Source organism: Pogona vitticeps, chromosome 5 (genome assembly GCF_051106095.1).
Source record: "Pogona vitticeps strain Pit_001003342236 chromosome 5, PviZW2.1, whole genome shotgun sequence".
Classification (NCBI taxonomy): domain Eukaryota; kingdom Metazoa; phylum Chordata; class Lepidosauria; order Squamata; family Agamidae; genus Pogona; species Pogona vitticeps.
Genome location: NC_135787.1, coordinates 39930772 through 39955562, shown reverse-complemented (window position 1 = coordinate 39955562; position 24791 = coordinate 39930772). Strand labels below are relative to the sequence as shown.

Below are 24791 nucleotides of genomic sequence, written 5' to 3'. Positions count from 1 at the left end.
ATTGCTGGTTTCAGCTATAATAGGATACAGGTTCTTGTAACTGCTGAATGGTAACTACTGGATGGTAAGTCAGCACTTACATAAGTCCCACTGTATCAGTAGGTCTACTCTGGTTAGGATTAACAATACGATACTGGCCTAGGTTACTTTTCTTCAAAGGACTAAACATCTCTGATAAGTAAGTTCTTCACATTTCTTTGCTCAGCACTTTCAGCAATTACATTTCTTGATACTGTCATGAAAAATGACATCTATAAGATAAATCCAAATAGGGGGAAATGGTTTTTGAAAATAGCATTTGTCACAGAGTGAACCAAAAATCAAAGCCACAACTTGGTCCCTGCAGAACGTTCTGTAAGACTTATTGTACTGCTGTTCTGGATCAGCTGCCTGGCATGTTCTTGAGTATTTAATTTTAAATAAACATGCCAGTTAAGTTTCAAAAAAGTATTATGTCGTTCATTGAAATTCACTCACTTCTGATCCTGAAATGAAGCTGGTGTGGGATACTTTAGAATGCTTAGAAATAATTTAATAAGAGGATTAAACATCCACTTAAAAGGGAACATTTTGTATTCCTAAAATCTTATTTCTGTTGCCAGCACTTTAGTCCTGAAATCCACTTCAGCCAATTTATTTCTCAGTGATGTTTTGCAGAAATCAACCCGTTCAAACAATCATGGCGTAGGCCTGCAATCTGAATTAAAAGGCTTTAGGCACTGGACTTAAACAAATGTGATGGAACTCATGCTTTTGAAACATCACAGCAGAACTCATTTGGCAAAAGTGAGTTTTCTGCCGCAGTGCTCCCTCTGGCTGCTCCTGTCCTCTCCTGCTCTCAGCGGCTTGAATTTCTCAAGCTCAGCACTGTGGCTGGCAGAGGAGATGGTGGGTAGCATGTCAGGAAAAGTAACACAGGCCAAACTGCTTCCTGCCACCGAGCTATTAAAAGCTCAGGAGCCCTTCTGGGGATCTGCAGTTAATGGGTCATCAGGCACCATTGTACTAGCACAATTCAAGCAATTTAATCCATGGCATTCCCCTCACCGTCACCCCTATCCGAACAGTTTGTACAATTTCCCCCTCCTTGTTCCTTCAGGTATACTCAAGGGCAAGTAGTATCCTTTCATCAAGTCCTCAGAGAAGCTTTAGTTCTGAAGCAGATGGAGAACGGCATTTCAGCTTGAATGGTAACAGCATCCCAACTGTAACGCAGGCACTGATGACTATGTATCGGCGGCGTTCGCCTGAGGAATTTAATCCTAAATTAGTAGGTCATATTGCTCATTTTTTGGTCTCAGATGTTTTACAAAAGTTCTTGCCACATTAATTTTTTAAAAGGAATGGAACATAGATTATGTTCAGAATTTGTTACAATGATTGGTTGACTGCACAATCAGTATCATGAAATATTTCTTTCCCTATTTAAATAAAATTATGTTGTAAGATGTCCGCATGCTCCCTGTGAAAAGATGTGGGTTGAAATTATAGCACATTTAATACTTATTATAAATAATATCAGGAAAACGATTTCCAAAGCTACTGAAGAATTTGGAAACACATTGTACAATTGTTACAAATCTCGTTTGTCTTTCCCCATTTATTTATATACATTTACTTTTCTTGTAAAAATTGTTGAGAAATCAAGGGAAGAAACTACAGCAGCCTTTTTAGCACCCTCTAGTAATTTTGAACTCCTTGTGTGGAAAAGCTTTCGAGATACCATTCCATCATCAGATTCCTAGATGACCAGGGGACGGTAGAATTTTTCCACCATATGTATGTATAGGGAATAAGTTTCATGTCTATATGCACAGAGATGCATACACAAGATAAAGTTAGGAATATGTATTTGGATCTGGAAAAATTCAGAATTCATCAAATAATGGCATCTTTAGATACTAGTGGATTCTGTTGAATATGGCTCTGATAGAGGGCATCTACACAGTTTACAACATTCAAGAGGCTCTGAACATTGGCATGCTGCAGTGGTGGAATCTAGCTTTCAACCCAGGGAAGCAGGGAGGTATGTGGGCTCCCCACCCCCTCACCTGAAGTGGTGACCTTGGCCAGTAAGCTAAAGAATATGTTGAACTCCAGGTTTGCCTTCTTATGGAAGCAGGAAGAGTACATTCTAGCAACCGTCTTGGACCCCCAAATTAAGCAGTGAATATTAAGCAGCAGCAAGGGAAGGGCAGTGCCAACCAACTTACCATCACATGCTGCAGCAACTAATAAAGAAGATCCAGCTAGTGCTGAGAGGTGACACAGAACGGAAAGAGACTAACAATGTTCGCAGCACCCCAAACAGCAGTACCAGCAGTTGCGGTTTAGAGTCCCAAGTCCCTCACCCCTCCAAGTTTTCTGGACCAGACAAGTTTTCTGGACCAGTGGCAGGGACCTGTTCTTCAAGGATACCACCCCAGAGAAAGGACATGGCAGAAGTAGAGGTGCACCTGTAGGAGACCTGCAAGTCAGAAGAGACTGATCCCTTGTCTTACTGGACTGAGCAGGGGTCTGTTTGATGAAGTTTGGCAAGGATGGCATTAAGGCTCACTCACCAACTGGTGTGCCCAGTGAGAGAGTGTCAGTCCACACCACTCATACCTGGAACCTGAATATGTAGAAAAACTCGATTTCCTTAAGGTCAACCTAATACTGATGGACTTCCCTGAAGAACCCTTTAAATATGAAAGAAATGCATGCTCTGCTCACAGTACTGGGTATGCCATGCTTCGATCTGTTGCCCCTTCCTTCTGTTTCTTTTCTTTCATTCTTCCAAACGCTACTCCACAATTGTGCTCACTCAGTTGTGCTGTGCCCCATGCTGTTGGCACAGCTCACACCCAGCACAGGCTCTCTGCTGCTCCAGTCTGCCTGCCAGTGCTGCTCAGGATCTTTGCTCACTCCCCAGTGTTACCTGTCTCCTGCTTTTCCAGTGCTGCTGGCATTTCCACTGCTCAGTATTCAAACAGTATGCTCTTAGTCATTTCCTAATACCTAGGCACTGCCGGTTGTTGGGGTGAACTCTTTTTTTGTTGTTGTTTTTTGTTTTGTTGTTTTTTGGCACAGTCACTGCGAAGGTGTCAGAGGACACAGGAAAATCCTTTAAAATGTTTTGCCTCTTTGTGTTTTTTAAAAGGGAAAAATAATGATGATATGCAGTAGTTTTTATATTCACTGGAACAGCGTTCTGGATATTCAGAAATTCCAAATGTTTAAAATTCTGAATAATTCTGAAGCTGAATTGCAAATCTGAGTTTTGATGCTAATACACATCCCTAGTTAAAGTGTATCCCAATGTGAAGGTTAAAAATCTGTTGAATCTACTAAATCCACCTGAGATATCAAGTATCATAAACTGAAGTGTCAGATTGACATCAGGAGGTCATTATGCAAAGCCATACAAACATAGTGATATCAGAACATGCACTGCAAAGCACAATTGAATAATATAATGAAGCTTGAGAAGTGGGTTCTTCTCTCTAAATATATGACCAAATTTTGTTGCACAGGTTATATATGTTTACTCTATTTCATACATTTTTAAAGGCAAAGGAATTTTTGAAAGAGCAAGCGTGGAAGATTCATTTTGCTGAATATGGCCAGGGTATCTGTATGTATCGTACAGTGAAAACGAGAGACCTTGTGCTGAAAGGTATTCCTGAAAGCATGAGAGGGGAACTCTGGCTGCTCCTGTCAGGTGAGTAGAAATAGATGAAATGGATCTGTAATGTTGAGTGAAGGATCTCCCAATTGATCTGTTTCTTCTGTAGAATTCATTATGCATAAAAGATTCAGAGGTTAGTATCGGCATTGATGGCAGGATAAATGGAGACTGACAATTACATTTCTAAAACTCAAAATAAAACTTTTTAAAGTTTAATGTAACAAATGTGCCGATAAGTATGTTTAGGACCACAGACTAAATTGGAGAGGTATCCTTGCTGGGGTTCAGCAAGCCAAAGTCCCCCTCCCCATCCTGATCTATGACTTGCAACTGAGATTAAACTTTAGCATACATTATCAGCAGAATGCTGATTTCTGACCTGTTTAGAAACCCTTTACCACAGAATGTGTGAAGGCTAAAAGCTTTCATGAAAACACAGCCTGTGTCCTGTTATTCATGCCTGGGATCCAAATACCCACCCTTGGCAAATTTGGAGCTTGAATATCCCTAGTGAAATTTCGGAGTTTTACTCAGTAACAGATCCTCTTGCCATATTGCAGACTTTTGAGAAGACTTCGTCTAGCTTAAATATTGGTTTCCCAAGTGGCTTGGAGGCCTATGACACTGGGGGAGCATAGCCCAAAGCCCCCTTCGACATGCAGAACTAGCTGTGCCACTCTTGGGGACCCTGGCCTATCTCTGTAACCTGCTTTCTGCTTTATCAGTGTGTTCTTTTGCATTGTTAGGAGCTATTAATGAAATGGCCACCCATGCTGGCTATTATGAAGACTTGGTGGAGAAATCCATGGGCAAATACAACCTTGCCACAGAAGAGATTGAGAGGGATTTACATCGCTCTCTCCCAGAGCATCCTGCATTCCAAAATGAAATGGGTATTGCTGCTCTGAGGAGAGTACTGACTGCTTATGCATTTCGAAATCCAAACATAGGGTACTGCCAGGTAATTGACACTCCCTTCATTTTAAGAACTCCCAGTTCCTTCATCCTGTTTACATTTATTGTTGAACTGAACTGTTGGTCCTGAGGCCAAATCTTCAGTGGTTAGACAGACAGATATACATTTTACATAGAACTGATGTATACTTAGCATTGCTCTCTCCAAACCTGGGCAGCCTAATTTGCATAGTATACACATTTGGATAGTTTGCATATTAACACATTGTTGCATTGATTTTTTCCACTTTTCACCATTTTTACACTAAGCAATGATTTAAGAGAGACTACAAGTGTAAATGTTAGAGTGCTGGCCTTGAAACAAGGAAACTCAGCTTAATTCAGTCATAAGGCTTACAAGGTGAACTGTCATACTTCTTACACAAACTTACCTTTACTTATTTATATTATCTATATGCTGCCTTTCTCCCCATAGGAGACCCACAACAAGTAAAACTATAAAACAATCAGTAATTTAAAAAACACTATATAAATATCATATCAAAAGCAATTAAACATGTATCTTCTGCAGTGGCTTGTTCTGGTGATACGGATATTGGCACTAGTCACTTGAGACTTTTTTAATGAGAGTGATTGGACATTAGCCAAATGCTTTAGCTTGTGTGTAGTATACAACACATTCTTACCTCTTTAATGGCACATAATTCTGCCTTTTAAAAAAATGCCTTTTGCCTGTTTACATTTGTTAGAGAGAAACAATTAAGAGTCTGCAATAACTTGGCTGATAATAGCTCGACTGCATAGTTCCATTCTGTGCTTGAGAGTTACATTTTTGGACTATAATTCCCAGGATCCAAGTGGAGGGGGGATTGTCATCCGAAATAAAGAAATAAAAATAATTTTTTTCCTAAACTCTGGCTCCACCTCCTAAGAAAAATATTTTGCAGTCTTGTTACCACAGCGACTTTCTAAAATTAGGGTGAAAACTAGGGCTGTTGCTTGTTGAATCTGTTATCTAGACTGTTTAAGATCCAGTAAGTGTCCTTTTTAAACTTTTTCTAGGCCATGAATATTGTTACATCAGTACTGCTTTTGTATGCAAAGGAAGAGGAAGCATTCTGGCTGCTTGTGGCTTTGTGTGAGCGCATGCTACCAGATTACTACAACACAAGAGTTGTTGGTATGTTAAAGTGGATGTTTCAAGAGCCTGATCACTGAGAATATCAGACTAGTTTTTAAGCAGACCAGAAAGTGATCTGCATTTCATGAATGCAGAAGGACAGTTGAATTGGTGGGGCTCTAGCTGTATTTTGATGAATTGTGGGTTGTTGTTGTTTTATCTTTATTTGTTGGGGTTTTTTTGCACCACATCATAACCAAATGTAACCTTTCTGTGTCTTGTTCTTACATTCTAAAATAGGTTTTAAAAAATGATAACCACAGGAAAAAATAATAAATGTTGAATTATATTGATAATCATTAAAATATGGCAGGAGGACTCAACTAGTGTAGAAATTTTTAATTATCTAAATGTTTAGTGTTGAAGAAAATTTACTTTCATATTGGCTTGTATCAGTTACTGCGTTGCAAATGAACGAACTAAAGCATTCAGCCTTTTAGAGTGGCCGGATGCTGCAGTGCAATGTAAGCTAACTGAAAAATTCTTCCATTTTGATTTCTTAGATGGGCACCAATGTACATTCCACTGGTTCAAATTTTATATCTCAAATGCCAATGATGTCTTACAGGTGCTCTGGTGGATCAAGGTGTATTTGAAGAGTTAGCACGAGATTATATTCCCCAACTCTATGACTGCATGCAGGATTTAGGGGTCATCTCCACAATCTCCCTTTCCTGGTTCCTCACACTATTCCTCAGTGTAATGCCCTTTGAAAGTGCTGTGGTTGTGGTGGACTGTTTCTTCTATGAAGGAATAAAGGTGATATTCCAGTTGGCACTGGCAGTGCTAGATGCAAATGTGGACAAGCTGCTGAATTGTAAAGATGATGGTGAAGCTATGACAGTGCTTGGAAGGTAAATTTTGCCTGCTCTTGCTTTGGTTCTATGGGAAAAAAACCTTGTCATTGTAGACATGCTGTTAGCGTTCATACCCTCCCCAGCAAAATGTGTTGGGTTTTTCCCCCCCTTTTAAGTAAGTGATTTTGCACAAATGGCTTTCTGTGTGATATAAATCAAAAGTATAGACACACAATGAAGGATTTTGGGTGCAACTAATCAGCCCAATTATCCTGGTCTGGATTGGATTAGATCATGCTAAACAGGGTTGCTTTGAGGTGCGGTATGTCACTTGTGGCAATACTTCCACCTCAAATGATCCTGTGTAGCATGATCTAGACCAGTCTTTTCCTATAAGGAGAAAGAAAGCAAAAACAAAGCATTTCCCTCCTGTTTCCTTTTCTCTGCTTTGCCTAAGTTGCTTAATGATCTTGAGAAATGGGAAGCTTCCTTTCCACTCACCTGTGGAGGGGAAGGGAGAAGGAGTTTCCCGTTTCTTTTTAATTGTTGCAGCAACAGTTTCAAAGAAACAGAATTTTTTTTCTCTCTTTCCCTCTGCAGGTGAGTGGTAAAGACATTTTCCATTTCTCAAGATTAAGTGCAAAGGGACAGACAGACAGCCTCTTTGGTTCAATCCCAGTGATCACACACACTAGAAATGAACCAAAATGGAGTGATCCTATCTGCACCAAAAAAACAAAACAGTAGACCATGACAATGACCCCAAAAGTGCAGTAGGCACTGATCAAGGGCAGACCGGCTTGTGATGCCATGTATGTCATACAGGTGCCAGAAAAAAGAACACCCCAGCTTGTCCTCAAACTGGACCAAATTGCAGGACAAATGCCTGCCTGGTTGTACCCTTAGACTCTTGTTTTCTGCCATATTAATTGGCCATCAGCTAGCATTGCAGCAGTTTTGCCTGAGTCTGAGTTTTAATTTTCTCTCATTTGATCTCTCATTTGATTTAGTGATAATGAGCTCTCTTGTACTAACTCAGGTTGGTAGTTTGTCTAGCACATTACTATGAATCTTGATTGGCACTGCTGCTCCCCAGGAAAGCCTTCCCAGTGCCATTTCTGAGGACTTTTTATCTAGACTGATAGAAGTTGGAGTCCAACAGCATCTGGAAAGATGTAGGTTTCCTAGCACGTGCATAAATACTCAGACCTGGGTACAGTAATGTCAAAACATTTACACAGCAAATGTTTGAATATTTCTGATGTTTTGATTCAAAATGAATAGTTTTTATGTTGTCATTGCTCACACTGTGAAGCAGCAAGACCTTCTTTCGCAAGTAGAAGTTGTATTTTTGCCACAGTGATCACAACTTGCTTGCCAGCTGAACTAGAGCATCTTAGCTTTTCCTCCATTGGTATTTAACTGAATGTGGATGAAACTACTCTTGTTCCAACTTCTGCCTGGTTTGTTTGGTTAGTAAACTTGTGGAGAGAAATGGGATATAACATACACTTCGATTAGGTTTACACTTGGAAGTCTGAACATGTGCAATTTGATTCTTTTGCCATCTGTAGGTATTTGGACAGTGTGACCAATAAAGACAGCACTTTGCCACCAATTCCTCATCTTCACTCATTGCTCAGTGATGATGTGGGGCCTTATCCTGAAGTGGATATTTTCAGGCTCATCAGAACATCTTATGAGGTAATTTTCACCAATATACAGAAATTGAAGAGCTGCAAATTAATTTTGTCTCCTGTTTGAAGGTGAAAATAGTATATTCTAAGGAGTCATTTTAGATTTTGCATCTAGCTATTTGCAGAGTGTCCAGTGTGAAAATAAAAATCTGCTTTGTGAGCACAGTGACATAGGTTTTAATTTTGAATGGTAATTTCTCACTTTAGAAATTTGGAAGCATAAGGGCAGATTTGATTGAACAAATGAGATTCAAACAGAGGCTGAAGGTGATCCAGACACTTGAAGACACTACGAAACGCAATGTGGTAGGTTCCTGAGAGTGCTTTTTCTGATCAGTTGTTGCTTGATGTATTTGGAAGCACAAACCTTTGGCGTAAACACTTTTTCTTCTTACATTTTGAAAGGTACGAACCATAGTGACTGAAACCTCTTTTACGATAGATGAGCTAGAGGAACTCTACGCGCTTTTCAAGGTATAGCAGCAGTAGTAATACATTTAGTGCCATGTTATTGGCATATTGCCCCAAAATATGCAATAAAGTTAACACATCCTAAATACCGTATGTAAAAACTGTAACAAGCACTAATGGGTTAACCATTTTAGGTAACATTTTCAAGCTGTGGTTTCCTTTCCAGCTATAACAGTACTATAATGCAGTCACATTGTTGGTCTTAGTACCAATCCTAGTCAAGATGAAATGGGGTTTTCCTAAATCATCTTTGTTTAAAAGCAGCATAGATTGGGATGGGAATGGTGACTGCTAGACTAGTTACGAAGCTAATTGTGATAATGATTCCATCATGTGCCTTGTTCTTCTTCAGGCCGAGCATCTCACTAGCTGCTACTGGGGAGGCACCAGCAGTGCCATTGACCGCCATGACCCAAGCTTGCCTTATTTGGAACAGTACCGCATTGACTTTGAGCAGTTCAAAGGGATGTTTGCTCTCCTTTTTCCTTGGGCCTGTGGAACTCACTCTGATGTTTTGGCTGCACGCTTATTCAGATTACTGGATGAAAATGGAGATTCCTTAATCAACTTCCGTGAATTTGTCTCCGGGCTTAGTAAGGAAAATGCATGCACTACGCCAGGGGTGTCCAACCTTTCACCTTCCCTGGGCCACATTAGAAGATGAAAATTTTGTTTGGGCCGGACATAAATTTGGTTTGGCCCGCATGGGGGGGGGCAGCCCTAGCCGTCCTCCACAGCCCCACTCCAAGCGCGCTTACCAGCAGCTGCGATAGCAGACAGCAGAGGCTGCGAGCTTCGACTCCGGTGGCTTTATGGGGCCGGGAGGGTGTCCACCTATTGATGGGGATGGCGCAATACAGTCACGCAGCCCCCCTGTCCCCTCCCCTCCAACTCCTTCCTTCCTTCCTTCCCTCTCTCTCCCTCTACTGTTGTGACATGCCCCGGCCACATTCCGGCTGCAAGCACTAGCAGTGTAACTTGAAACTTTGGAATTTCTTTTAAAATAAAAAATTGCACTGGGCCGCATTACGAGCTTACCTGGGCCGCATGCAGCCCTCGGGCCGCAGGTTGGACAAGCCTGCACTACGCTGTTCTTCTAAGGCTCTCCCTTCTCTGTTAACTGAAATCATTGGTTTGGCATACAGTCTTACCTGAGACTGTTAACATTGTAGAAGGCTCTGTACATGTAAGCGCTAATAGGTTTGATGTAACTGAGTTTATGTTAAGCCACATTCAGAAAGTCAGCTATATGGGTTGATTTAATATTCTGTTCTTCAAATGCAACTGTGTCTTGTTTGCAAAAAGAAGAAAAAATACTTTCTCCTTCTTGATGTTCAGTTGATATTTGTCATTGGAGGCTTGATTTTAGAATTCAAGTAAAATATCTGTTTATTTGTTGAATAGCTACATAGCAAGACTTACTCTATGTTATCATTGTACCTTGTTTAACATCAAGGAAGATTTACTTAAACAAAATATGGAAAATGAGGGGGGAAATCATTTCAAAAACTAAGCTGTATTTGAATGGAGTTTAAAGCAGTAGTTCCAAAATATCTGACTTTGTAGCTTTAACGGGCATATTAACTGAAATCCTGTTGCTTGGTATAATAACTTGAAACTATAGTAGGCCCATTGTATAAGGGGGATTTGGTGAGTCGACTCCTCTGGAACTGCCATTATTCAATGGGTCTACTCTAATTCTGAGTTACTATACTAAACAACAAGATTTCAGCCACTGTGTCAAGAAAGGTTATACATGACAATTTTTGAGGCTTTTCTAAGAAATGTTCAGTTTATCCAATTCATGTGATATTCTCATATGCTGAGAGCTTTGTATACTGCAGTGCAGTGATTATAGGATGATAGTGCAAATACATACAAACAGAAATGTTATGCTGATGCATTCTGGAGCAGTGGAAATGTAAACATAGTGCATGCTTAGTTTCCAAAGCCATTGAGTAACAACCAGTTCCCTTTTACATGCTCATCTCTGTGTACTGGGAAGATATCCTTGTAGGGATTCTGTAAATGCTTTCTACCCCATTTCCCCCCACTTATTCGTGTTTATGGGAGCTGAATATAAATTAAGCACAAAACCTTTAGATTACAGAAGATGAATTTCCAAGTTTGGAAAATTGTCCATGTTCTAAGGGTTTAAATGTTAGTAATTCTAATGACTTTGACCCAACTCCGGGAGGCAGTGGAAGACAGGAGGACCTGGCGTGCTCTAGTCCATGGGGTCACAAAGAGCCAGACATTACTTAACGACTAAACAACAACAACAACAAAATTCTAATGACAGTGAATGTGCTTTTCTCTAGGTGCAGCTTGCCATGGGGATCTTACAGAGAAATTGAAGCTGCTGTATAAAATGCATGTTTTGCCTGGTGAGTAAATATAGGCTCGTTCAAGATACTTTAAAATTCTGCTTAGACCCTGTTGCCAATGCAATCTTTTGCTTGCTGACACAGATGTATATTTTACCGACTACAGGTGACTGACTTCTTAGAGTTGCAGCTATAATGAGATGTTTGTTGTAGCCTTATTCCACCAGTCAGCAGTGGGATTTTTACCCTAGCAGGATGGATTGGATGGTAGCTGTGTAATGAGACATAAGCATAATTCCGTTTGGTTTTATTTTCCTAGATAGGGCAAGATAGTACATGTTAGTTGATAAAACAACATGGACCAAAATCCTATGATGATTGTCTACCAGCACAACATCAGTGGCACAGTTTTTGGAGGCAGATTGCTTCAAGTTAAGGAGTCAGCATATATAATATCTCTTGCTTGCTGAATTGCTCAACTCAAAGGCAGAAATCCTGTTGCTTAGCATAGTAAATTGCAACTAGAGTAGGCCCACTGAATCAATGGAACTTGCAAAGGAATTGACTCACCAAAGCACTACTGATTCAATTGGGCTTACTCTAGTTGCAATTTACTATATTCGCAATTTACTATATTGGCTATGCTGATAGAACTAATAATAATTACAGTCTTAGACCTTCAGAGCTGGAAGAGACTCCCTGGATCATTGAATCCAGCCCATCAAAGAGGCGCAGTGGGGAACTGAACTCCCAGCCTCTGGTTCCACAACCAGATGCCTAAGCCACTTAGCTATCCAGCAGTTCATGTCCAGGTTGATTTCTTAACTTGAGTCAGATCACTTCCAAAAGTCATGCTCTCTTCTTTACACTTTATATATGTAACTATCCATAGATGAAAAAATATGGGCATAAATGAAAAGGTCTTTACAGCAGTACATAGTTCCTATAGGTGTCCAGGAATTTATTGCTGTTATATTGTACAGTATTTAATAAAATGATTGATGTGTTTGAGCAATTGAGTAAATAAAATGGACAATTTTAGAGGCAGATGTTATGGGCTGGATTCAAAGTACTACCTATGGAGGTGGCAGGGTAGAAGATACGTTTCCCATTCCCTCCTCTCACCAGCAGCCTCTAGACTAGTGGTTCCCAACCTTGGGTCCCCAGCTGTTCTTGGACTACAACTCCCAGAAATCCTGGCTAGCATAGGTAGTGGTGAAAGCTTCTAGGAGTTTTAATTAAAGAACATCTGGGGATCCAAAGTTGGGAACCGCTGCTTCAGAGTCTCACAACAATGCTCTGTCAAGGATTGAGAAATTAGAGTAGGCCATTTAATCAGTGGAACATACAAATGAGTCAACTCGGGACATTCATGCTGATTCAGTAGGCCTACTCTAGTTGCAACTCACTGTTGAATTTCATCTGTCATGTGGTCACTGCATAGCTCCCAGTTCTGCACATCTTTGGAACAATGTTGAGATATGTGGTTTTAACTCCACTGAAGATCTTCTGCAGAACCTGGAGATGTACCCGTTTTCCTGCACGCTTCTATAGCAGAGCTATAGAAAGACATGTAGGCAGCAAGTGGTTTTGCTTTTCTCAGTCCTGTAGTATAGACACAGAATTGTAGTTCTGCTATGTACAAGTGGGTTGACTGTTGTATGTCCAAGGCATGCTGATATTCCATGCTTCTTTACACAGACCCATCTTCTGATCCAGAAGAGCCAGATTCTGCTTTTGAAGCAACTCAATATTTCTTTGAAGACATCACACCAGAGTGTACACATGGTACAGAACTCTACCTGAGATTCTTTCTTCTTTCAAGACTATTGATGCTAGTGCTAATTATGGAGGGTATTTTATAAAGATGCTTAGTAAGTTCCAAACAGCTATCATTTACCCCCCCCCCCAAACCTTTAGGATGAGAATGAGTTTATGAAAGAATCTTCTTCAACATTGGATTTCTAGATTCCTATAGTGCCAAATGCAATAAGCAGATTTTCAAGGACCAATGTAGTGTTATGGTCTAGTTAGTAGTGTGCAGAGAACTAGATATTTAATCATTGTATCCTAAAGCAGTCTGTCAAAACATGTCCCCACATCTCTTCAAGCCAGTCCCACCCAAGCCTACTCTAGACACAGATTCAACAGAATAATCAGTTTACCAGAAAAAGGGAGAAGGTAAAAGTAAATATACCAATTTATACATATGTTTAGAACTACTCCACAGTACATCTGCTTGTCACTAAAAAGAACGTGTTGCATATTCCCCTCTTGCGGTTTGAAATTAAGCAAAGCCCAGTGTCAATATTGTTTGCCACCTGAGACTAGTTACAGTTCAAGAGAAATGACTTACACGGATAGATTCACTCTCTAGCATTATATATATTCATTTAAAATATTTTATCTTTTCTTTCTCCTATAAAGGCCCAAAGGTGGCTTATAGAATTTTAAAAAATGATTACAGTATTTTTTTTAAAAACTAAATGAATATCATATTAAAAACTTATAGATACAAGTAGTTTTAAAAACATGTTAAATACAGGTGTGCAGCTTGCAGTCCATTTACCCATCCTGAAATGTCCAGAAGGCCTTTATCCAAAGAACATGGCCCAGAATCCTGTTGGTTCTTAACTATGCGTAAATCCAGGCCATTACGTATATGCTTCCTCTTTCCCTGCCACTTGCACCAAGGAGAATTAACTAACCCCTTGCACAAATGGAAAGCCCCATTACTTCAAACAGGTGTGCTATGCTCATGGAAGTGTTATGCCCCATGTTTGCAAAATAATTTTGCCCATAGAAGCAAGGTCTCGGAGGGCTGCTCAGCAACTCTCAAAAAAGTCTAGCTGAAACTATATTTCCTTCGGCTCACTAATAAAATTGCACAAATCCAGAGGTTTGTCATAAGGTACTAATTTTGTTTTTTCCTCCTGAATATTATTAGTTGTTGGAGTAGATGGCAGGAACAAGCATGGATCAGAGGAAGGATTTGTTAATGTGAGCGTGAAAACTGAAAAAGGTACATCATTCATCTTGCTTGCTAACTTGGATGGTATGATCAGAAGTGTTCTTCTTTGGAAGAAACTAGATACACTTTTTCACTGCCTATTTTTGGACCCTTGATTGTGGTAGGTAAGAAGAACTCTCAGGAAAACAGAAATTACCTTAGAATGTGGAGCCAAGAGAATAAATCCAAAGCAAAGAATACAAAGGACTTGCCAAAATTAAATCAGGTAAGTTTTGTTAGCATGTAAAGAACTTTTAATACATTTTGACAAATGCAAACTATCAGATTTGCAAATGACAGATGCACAGGGAGTTTGGAACAAAACTCTTGCATTTCAACAGGGAAAAGAGGCGTATGCAGGGCATCTGAAACTGGGTATGACTTGGTAATGTCCAAATACACCCATAACAGTTGGATAGGTGGTATGGTCAATTTCATTATCACTGTTAGTAGTTCTACATTCAAGCTAAAGAAAGGATTCCGTGTCTCAGTTGCTGCCGCTAGCTACCAAGTCGTGTTGTGAAATCTGGCAGCACAAAAATGTTTTCAGCAGGTGGATGTACAGATCAATATATACATTGCTGCTGTACTATGAAAAACCCTATGGATCAGGCCCTTGTTTTTTTTTTCTTTGTATTTTGGGCAAAAATAGTAAGAATGTACTTCTGTTAGGCTGTTGCAGCAAAATTTAATTGACAAAGGGCCTTGCGACATCTTGAAGTGCCAAGAAATATTAGTTGGAATCAGTTTTATGGACTACAGCCAGCCTCATCTTAAAGGCAATCAGTTTGTTAATCTTTAATTCGTTTTGTTGCTCACTTCAATTGTGATCATTTTTCTTTTATTAGAAATTTTGAAACAATTCATTTGAATTATATTCAGTACTGGATACTTTAAAATCAGATTATTAATCCATGGTAAAGTAGATTCATTGAATCAGTAGGACTTAACATAAATGGTGATTTAATAAGTCATTTAGTGGGTCTGCACTAGTTGGAATTAACTATTGTATTTAGTACTATGTATTTATTTTAAAACAATTACAGTGGTGCCTTGAGTTACAAACTTACTCCATTCCAGAAGATGGTTGTAACTCAAATTGGTCTTAACTCAAAGCACCATTTCCCATAGGAATACACTGAAACGCAATTAATCTGTTCCGGCTGCCCCCCCTTACTAAAAACACACTGCAAGAGCCATCAAAGCACAGAAAGAACCCCCTCAGAATCAAACAAACCCATTCCAGCAGGGACTAAAAAACACACTGCAAGAGCCATCAGAAATGCGATGAATCTATTCTAGCCGAACCCCCCGCCCACTAAAGCACACACTTAAAAACACACTGCCATCAAAGCACAGAAACATAACCCCCCCCCAAGAATCGAACAAACCCATTCCAGCAGGAACTAAAAAACACACTGCAAAAGCCACCAGAAACGCGATTAATCTGTTCCAGCTGAACCCCCCCTAAAAACACACACTAAAAACACACTGCAATACCCACCCAGAACAGGCAGTTTTTAAAAAGCAATAAAGCAGTACTTTACCAGGCAGTCTGAAACCTCCTCCGAATGCACACTCTCTAACCGCTGGGGCGAAAGAGCTACAAAGAAGCAGCCTCTTCACCGACCAATGGTTAGCAGTTCAAATTTCCCCGCCTTTTTCCCCACCGTTTTTCCAGTTGTAACTCAAAGCTCCGGTCGCAAGTCAAAGCAAAATTTTGCGGCCAGAGCTGGTCATAACTCAAATTGGTCACAGGTCAGGACGTTCATAAGTCAAGGCTGTTCTGTAGTTTTGTTGAGTTCAGTATGCTTGTAACTTACTAAAATGTATCAGTATCTGTGAACTTTGAAGTGAATACCTCTATCTCAGTGTCTGTCTGAATAATGTTCTTACACAGGGAACAGTTGTACTTTTTCTTTATCATGGTCCACAGAATTACCTCAGGGCAGATGATATTGCTGCTGAGGCTAGTCAACTGTGAGCTTAGTAGCAGGAGAGATAACAGGGGGCTGTACAAAATGAAATGCTGAAATATAAATATTTGAGGAGACAAATGTGTTTGTCTTCCTTCATTTAGGGTCAGTTTATTGAATTATGCAAGACAATGTATAATATGTTCAGCGAAGACCCCAATGAGCAGGATCTTTACCATGCTACTGCAGCCGTGACAAGTTTGCTTCTGGAGATTGGTGAGGTTGGTAAGTTGTTTAGTGCCCAGCCTTGTAAGGAGGCTGAAAATGGCAGCAAAGTTATTCAGAACACACTGCTTCAGAAGAAAGGGAGCCAGCAGTATCACCTTGAACAACGAGATCCTTTTCAAGATGGTTTCCTTGCTGATGAAGAAGAGAACATCTGTGGTGATGGTTCACAAATGGAGGATATTAAGCTGGAAGATTCTTCGCCACGGGATAATGGAGCTGGCTCTTCCATGCTGATTTCTGATGATGATACAAAAGATGACAGCTCTATGTCTTCCTATTCTGTCCTAAGTGCAGGCTCTCATGAGGACGACAAGCTGCATTGCGAGGATATCGGCGAGGACACCGTTCTGGTCCGAAGTAGCAACCCAGCTTCCCTGCCCAGAAGTACCAGCATTGACAGAGACTGGGCCATCACCTTTGAGCAGTTTCTGGCTTCGCTCTTGACTGAACCAGCCCTTGTGCGGTACTTTGACAAGCCAGTGTGTATGATGGCAAGGATTACTAATGCCAAGAATGTGCGGATGATGGGCAAACCCATCATATCTGCAAGTGACTATGAAATCTCTGCTATGTCAGGCTAGGCAGATGAGATAGAGAGGTGTTTTTAAGAGAAAAAAATAGCTTTTTATGACATATTTATTACTGCCTGGCACTGATCCTGCTGTTTTCAAAACATGGTAGTTCTTGCTCATGTGAACTTGTTGGGATGTAAATCCATATTTACCTTGACTTATTATGTTCTTCTCTGTATGGCAAATATTACCACAAAGCTTGTCCTAGCCAGTATACATGGGGTGGGTGGTGGGATAATTGTCAGTGCTGTGTATATTATTAGCCTTGCTGTCCATGGATGAATGGCAACAAATTATTCACCTTGCACACAACAAGGTGTAGGCTTTCCAACAAAGCCTGAAATCTTGAGAGCAGTGAAGGAACTGGAAGAAATCAGAATGTCACAAACGCCATGTGGGCTACAGTGAGGACCTCTGTGGCACGAAGATTTTCACCATCCAGTTTGGAATTAGTCTACCTTTTGTTCATATAGAGCTTATTGCCTCATTAATGTAGATGTCAAAATGAAAGCCTCCACAAATCAATTGTGTGCTAAAGCTTCAGTGATCACGAAGGAACAGTAAAGTGAGGAGAAAGAAATAGAAAGGGATACTGTTAACTTGTTTAGGATTCAAAGTGAGTTCTGTGCAGCATTCCTGGTGGATGTCTCTCTCTATAATTTTTTAAAAGAGGCTTGTGATTTCTAATATTTTTTAAAATACATTCTTCAGGGATCCTGCTAAGGACTTTTCTTGACAATGGTCACTGTCCTCACCTAAACAATTCATAGTACCCCTTTTTAAAATGAGAGGATTTTATAATGTAGATAATTCCTAGTGTTGACATTTTAAACCAAACATTATCATGAATATAACATATCGTAGATTAAGAATTCATAGCCAAATTGCTTAAATCTTCATTTAAAACATTGTGATTAGCAGGAATGTAATCTGAAAAAAAATCTGCAAGGAAATGTAACTGAATGTTTGAAAGTCTTAATGAATGAAAACACTGTCACTTTATTATAGATTATAATGTATAATGTAATTTTCTGAATAAGTTGAATGACAAATGGAGCACCTGCACTTTGAATCTTTACTTCTTTTCCAGAACCGTTAAGTGGACACAGTTCAATACTACAGTGCACAGCTTCCCACACATAAAGATTACCACACACTCAGTAGCCCATTTCCCCTGTTCCATACTGCTTCTGCAGGAAAGCAGAAGACTGCTTCATTGAGCGTATGGCAATCGTATAAATGTGGGCACCGTGTCCACCATAGGAATGGATTGGGCCCAGTCATTTAAAAAATGTGTTAGCTGGTTTTTAATTCACAAATAATTAATCCAAATCGTTCTTACATGCTTGTACTTCATTTGCGGCCTTCAAAAATATTTGCATTACTGTTTTATATATTGTATATTATGATCGTGTGACTTTTCCAGGTTTTTTTAGCCAAAGCTTTGCTTTCTTATTAAAGATATTTAACTGTCTCTAAAATGTTTTAACCACAGTAGGTAAATGTGAACAAGCATCTTTTTGTTTTTTTAAAGAGGACATTAAACTAATACCTGATTGAAAACTGTGGCTGCTTTTTCATGGTATAAGTTAACTCTTCTAGTGTGAACTGAGTGGCCAAAATCTTGTTGTGTATGTCACACCTGTAGAAGGGAGAGTACACCATTGGTGGGGGAGATTTCTAGTAATTACTCTTTTTTTCTGCCTTTGGCTTGTCCAACTTGTAAGTAATCAATTTAATTTCCTGGAAGCTGAGGGATAGAAGGATGAAGTATTTGATTACTGAAAACTTCTCCCAGTTGATTTTGTCACCTTTCTGTAGCTGTAACTTATACAACAGGATTTTTTTTACAAACAAAAACAACTAAATTTAAAGTGTATTACCTTTAATGTATGTTAAAAGATTTTTTTTTAATGAAGAGCACAAGGTATGATTGTTTCCTTGGCACTGAGCAAATGGCCAAGGCTATGTGGCTTTTTTGTAGGCTGTATTATTCAGGTGTGGTATTTGGAATCTCCCCCTCCTCAAAATTTCATCTTCAGAGTAAAAACCTCATGTATTACACATTTTTAGCCCTTTGGGCAGCACAGGATCTGAAATTAATTAAAGTGCTAAAGCTAATGCAAGACATTAATCACAAGAAGAATGCATGAACTGACTTCATTATTACAAAGGAACTTTACTGGTTAGTATTACAAACTTCAATTCCAGATCATCATTGGTAGTCATTGCTGTATGTGTGGAAATCATCACTGCACAGCATGCCTGATCTGTGTTTCATAGGAATAATGTCAGTATTCTAGCCAAAACACTGACAGACATTATCTGCTAAATTCCTGCAGCAAAATGGTTGTTAGAAAGAGCAAGTCATACTTGCTTAAGCAGAAAAATGCAATAGCAATAAAATAAGAAGCTTTAATATGTTTTTAAAATTGTATATTAGAATCTAGGGCAAATTTATTGGCTCATCCTCCTTTACCTTCTACTGAATCTAAAGAATATTTAACCTTGTTATTGGATGGGGACTGTACACTCCTATACCCACTTTATGCCTCAGGCTGTCCAGGAATTATACAAACTATTACCTTTTTTTCAGTCAGTTTTTCTCTTATTCTAGGGCATCAAAGATGGGAAGGGTCTCTCCAAGGTAAGATAACATTGGGCACAAACTCGCTCACTTGATAATGAAGGATGAATGATACTGCCACTAGGAACCTTTTAAAGGTAGCTGAATCAGAGGTGGAAGGGACTAGTAATAGTAATCTTAGAACTGGAAGGGCTCTTATGGATCAAGTCCAGACACTCTCAAGGAAGCACAGTGGGGAATCAAAGTCCCAACCTCTGGCTCCACAGCCAGACACCTAAACCACTGAGCTATCCAGCAGTTCTCTTATGTAAGCAGCTGTCCATACACGCCAATTGCTCACAAGTAGTTTATCATAAACAAACGGTCTTGAAAGAGAACGTGTTCCTATCAAGGATTTTTGAGGTGCTGTGAAAAAGTTAAGACAGCCGAAATGTATGAAGCATTTGTAAATATTAGATCGGCCTGAATCCTGTTATACCTGCACAGGATGGCATAAATTCCAGCAGTGAATTTCTGATAGTGAAGAAGTCGGTGCTTGTATTTGTTTCACACTGACTGTGTAACCTTGGTGCATGACAAAAAGTGCAAGTGTCAACTTCTTAAGTAGCAGGGATTCACTGTTGAAATGTAATTAGATTTACACCAACATAAAATATTCAATTAGATTCTGTCCACTCCTTTTAAAAAGGATTCGGAAATACAATTAATATTTTCCTATACTGAGGCACAATTTAAAGGTATTGATTGTGAGATTCAAAATGGTTGTAAAACAGAACAGTGGTGGAGAATGCAAGCTCTAAAAGCAGGTATAGGGGTATAACACACCATACAAAAACAGTTTCTGACCAAACTGATCTTTACCTCTGTACTCCCCCACTTTAACATTAACATTCGCACTCCAGTTCAAACATCACATTTTATTGCTTTCATACTTTGATAAACATATATTTACTAGCAGGCAAGTCTCAATCTAAAAAGATTTACAAGTAACTACAAGTGTTCTTTAGATAGCAAAGGAGTAGACATTAAATAGAAACAGCTGACATCAATGTTAATACCAGACAAAGACTCAAAACAATGGTTATTTATCAGTTATGGAACCTTACACAGCCAAGCTGTCATATCTACAGCTCTAATAGTAGAGACTGCTAAAGCAGCAGCTGGCTTTAAAAGACAAGGCTGTTACATTTGGGATCCTGGGCCAATAAATAGTTCAATACTGTACACACACAATTCCAGCAGCTGCCATAGTGCTGTGATGAGGTGCCAGTCGTGTGCATAGTGCATGCAAACTAGCACTTTGATTGCCATGGCAGCTTTCACAGCTGGAGCTCTGCATACAGTATATGTAAATACTGAACAGAATATTGGCTACTTTTTATTTCCAAATCAAAAACTTTCAAATTGATCTTTTGTTGCATCAGTGACAATGTAAGTAAACTGCCTGAATATGGATCTAATGAATAAAATAGTACAATGTATAGCTTCTGTACTTCCACCTAAGTTGTTATTGAACTCACCTATAAAAAGCCTGCATGTGTATCTTTGTAGAATGCTTTTCCACTTCCACTCAAAGTTTTGATCAACTATTTATAGCCATTTGTGCAACATTATTTTGGAGTTGTTTCCTTTTGCTTTCTTGATGCTGCTGCTCACCTTTATCTGTTACATACTAGAATCCACAATTTTGCATACCATACTTACTGATTTTTATGAACAAGTTACTGAACTTCTCACACCATACAGCCATAGATTTAATTGGTCAACTGGTTAGAACTCAGATTTTTGTTCAGGCATGCAATTCAAAACATAGTGAATGAAATTACATAAAAAGAGATGGGTTTTTCTTCTATGTAAGTATGATGCATAAGGTTCATTCGCTTTTGGAGGAACAATGCAAAGGGGGGGGGGAGTACAGAGGTAACCACGTGTTCAATTGAATACAGGCTGCACCTTCCTTTCCTAATGGTAAGGAAATGGCACATCTTGTTTACAAGTACTCTCCCCACACTTGGTCACATTTCTCTAGTGATCTTGCACATAAATGCATGAGAAATAAACAGTGGGTATGTGTAAACTAACTCTTACTCCTTCAAAGTGAGCATAGCAGTTTGATTTCATACAAAGTGTGCTGAACTACTACTGTGGTTTAGGATTGTCACAATGCAATATTCTATTTAAATAGTAAACCTCATCTACTTCACAAAATATTCCTATTCAACATCAAGCACTTCATGTTTACAGAGTACATTAAGTGGTGCAAATATAATTCTAGTATGGATTTATCAAAGGAAATTTGCAAATACATATGGAAACCACAAAACTATGAAACACTATCCTTCCAGGCTTGTCAAATCATCATTTACTGGACTGTGAACAAGACACAGGCAGTTATTCTCTTGCCCCTCCTCTTCCCCCAAGTAGCTAAGTTTGGTAAAGCTTTCCTGATTTTTGTTTCTCGTAGCATTCAAATCAGGCAATAGCGTATAATGATTTCCTGATTTACAGGAAATGCGTATACACTGAAAAATCTAGCAAACTAATTTAGGACACCATGGAAGTTATGTGTAAGCTGGACAGAAGAATGGGAAAGAGGAGGGACACAGGCATACCACCCATTCCTGGTTCAATAAACTATCACTTAAATAATGGATGGGCAACATCTGGAGGGCCACATTTGCTTATCCTGCCTGTTTAGAAAAGTTGCTTTTGGGCATCACAACATCCAAAATGAACAACTTTACCAATTTTTGCTTTAATTGATCTGGGATTGCTCTGTCTGAACCAAGTCAGTATGCAACCCTCTATCCAAAAGCAAAATTCACTGAGTTCACTAGGACTTGATGTTTACAGGATCGCAGCCCAAGAAGATAATGACCACTATCTTATTCAGCATTTACACATGCAGAATTCCAGCTATGGAAGGTGTCACAGTAAACTCATGAGGTGCCAGCCACGTGCAGTCACAGGACGGAGCACATAACTCAGTTAGACCTCTGCAGCTGGAGTCCTACACATGTAAAGATGAATCACAATACTGTCTGTTAAGTTTTTTGTTCCTATACCTGAAGCACATAAGATTTCACAACTGACTCTAATGAAGTCATGTTGCTTTACATAATAAAGCAAATACAAATTATTCCAACTACCAGGGAGGATTTAAAAAATATTTCCAACTGTAAAAATAGGAGACATCTGCTTACTAAAGATTCTCAAGCTCTGATCAATAGCACCATTAAAATATTACACAAAATAATACTCGTTAACATCACATCATTTTGTGCTTTGCTGATAACATCTTTTTATTCAATGTTTTATTCATTTTTTTAAAAAACCAAGCAATTCTATATCTGATCTAGGTTTAAGGTAGTTATTTAAACATCAGTTCAAAGAACCTTTAATGTACCTTCTTGTTGAACACTAACCTTCTAGCAAAGTAATGCTTAATGATTATATATGGAGTAATCGTTTTCAGGTAAAAGATTGAAGATTGTGATTTGATGTTTTCTCTTGGTATGCTGCCCAAACAAAACACTATCCAAACTTGCCAGAATCAACCATCAAATTGTCAACTACCGTAAAACATCTGGGGAACATGTGGTTGTCAACGTGTTTTTGAACTGAAACTCCTAATGATCTGGAGGGACTCAATTACCAACTCCAATCCTAATCCTCAATATCTTTTCATGATGACCCTGCTCTACATAATAAAATGTGGGATAATGAAATTCACCATTATCATAATGAGCCCCACATCTTTCTCCTGAGCTAGTGGTAAGCTATTGATAAAATGTTGTTTTCTAGGGATCCAATTAGCTGATTTGGTTTACTGAAAGTCAATGAAAAATGCTAAATCCTGGAAATTCAAAAGACAGGTTGAAGAATAACAGACAGTAAGGGTGCTGCAGTTGAAGAGTTACACAATTGTTTTACAAGGATATGTACAGAAACGGGGCTTCCTAAAATTAGCTATTATGAAGTGAAAAACAAAAACATCGTAAGTGCTTAAGATGACATGCCCTGAAATCTTCTCTAGTGTACTCATTTTGGAATCTTTAATTTTCTGGTATTTATATTGAATGCACAAACTAACAAAAAGTATTTCTTACCCAAGGAAAGCATTAAAAGCATTAAAAGCCTCATGGTTGAAGAGAAGCGCTGTCTCTTCTTTGTAAGAAGACAGCGCTTAAAGAAGGAAATATACTGTCGAACATATTGGTGGAATAAATGACTCAAGCACTTTGAAAACTGCTTCTGTGTAGCACTTCTGTATTTAATATAGTGGAACTGGTTTTGAAAAGATAGAAATTATGATTTTTACTCATAATTTCAAGGAAAAACTCAATTAGAATTCAATATTCCATCACCAAATGTACCCACCATAGCAAATTATACTAATTTCAGCACAGATTTCAGAAGGCCTTTTGTATACGTTCTGATAAATCAGAAATCCAATGCTCATATATAACAGACACAACAGATTTTCCACTTTCAGTATGAAGAATCCCTTGCTCACTGAAGAATCAGAGCTGTCTTTGTGTACTAGAATTTACTGACAATTAAGTTACATGAATGCTTGTAATGCACTCCAATGCAAATTTCTCTTGTATGAGTATTTTATAGCAGAAAAGATACCTCAACGTATAAAATGAAGACAGTGAAAATAAACCCTTCACCAACACCCTCTATGTCTACAATGTTCTGAAAAGCTAAACTAGATGAGACATTGTCCTTACATTTACCAGCCACACAATTTTTTTTCAAACATGAACTGCAAGTACAGTTCCCAATCTGCTTTGGGATTCTAGTATAGGGTTGGAGAGATTTAATGCTCTGTGTCCCCTCTCCCCAAGTCTTGATCATTCCATTTGTTCCTGATTTCTGCACTGTTAAGAAAGCTTCCCACTCAATCCAATAAGGGAAAGTGTGTGTATGTTTCAAAATGCATAAGGATTAGGCTCCACAATCCATAACATACTCTTAAGAAGGCAATCAAGCAGTTGCTAGCTAATTTAGTCCAATGGCACGTGGATTATGTTTCTCTAGCTGTTTTCCTGCTCTGTTTCTTGCTACATCTACCAGTTATCAGTTGATCAAAAGAAGTACTGTACAGATTTTGCTACTCAGATATCAACTGTGATAACAGCAACCATTAGGAACAGTTCAGCATTAGGATTGTGTTAACTCTGAAATATGGCTCAACTGTAGTAAGTAAAAGGCACTTTAAAAGAAAAACTGAAGTATTCAACTGATCACCTCATCCTGAATCAGACACATATGAACGTAAGACTAGCTACAAGTCAAGCTTGTTTAGAAACATGTTAAATAAGCTTATCAGATTTTCAATAGATGTAAAAACCT

The 24791-nt window shown here is 38.9% G+C and overlaps 1 protein-coding gene across 3 annotated transcripts in view; it reads left to right on the top strand.

Moving 5' to 3' along the window:
• The window catches only part of TBC1D9 (TBC1 domain family member 9), a 72141-nt gene that overhangs the window by 43432 nt on the left and 3918 nt on the right, over positions 1 to 24791 (top strand). The window contains exons 8-21 of one of the 3 annotated variants that reach the window (XM_073001630.2): positions 1100 to 1270; positions 3553 to 3703; positions 4417 to 4631; positions 5648 to 5765; positions 6334 to 6619; positions 8137 to 8266; positions 8467 to 8565; positions 8665 to 8733; positions 9083 to 9323; positions 11052 to 11117; positions 12759 to 12845; positions 14005 to 14079; positions 14193 to 14293; positions 16148 to 18406. In XM_073001630.2, coding sequence (XP_072857731.1) covers positions 1100 to 1270; positions 3553 to 3703; positions 4417 to 4631; positions 5648 to 5765; positions 6334 to 6619; positions 8137 to 8266; positions 8467 to 8565; positions 8665 to 8733; positions 9083 to 9323; positions 11052 to 11117; positions 12759 to 12845; positions 14005 to 14079; positions 14193 to 14293; positions 16148 to 16852 — 2514 coding nt within the window. In that variant the 3' untranslated portion in view covers positions 16853 to 18406. Of the gene's footprint in view, positions 1 to 1099; positions 1271 to 3552; positions 3704 to 4416; positions 4632 to 5647; positions 5766 to 6333; positions 6620 to 8136; positions 8267 to 8466; positions 8566 to 8664; positions 8734 to 9082; positions 9324 to 11051; positions 11118 to 12758; positions 12932 to 14004; positions 14080 to 14192; positions 14294 to 16147; positions 18407 to 24791 lie in introns of those variants that run through there. The other 2 variants (XR_013545860.1, XM_020783060.3) reach the window with 2 other exon arrangements.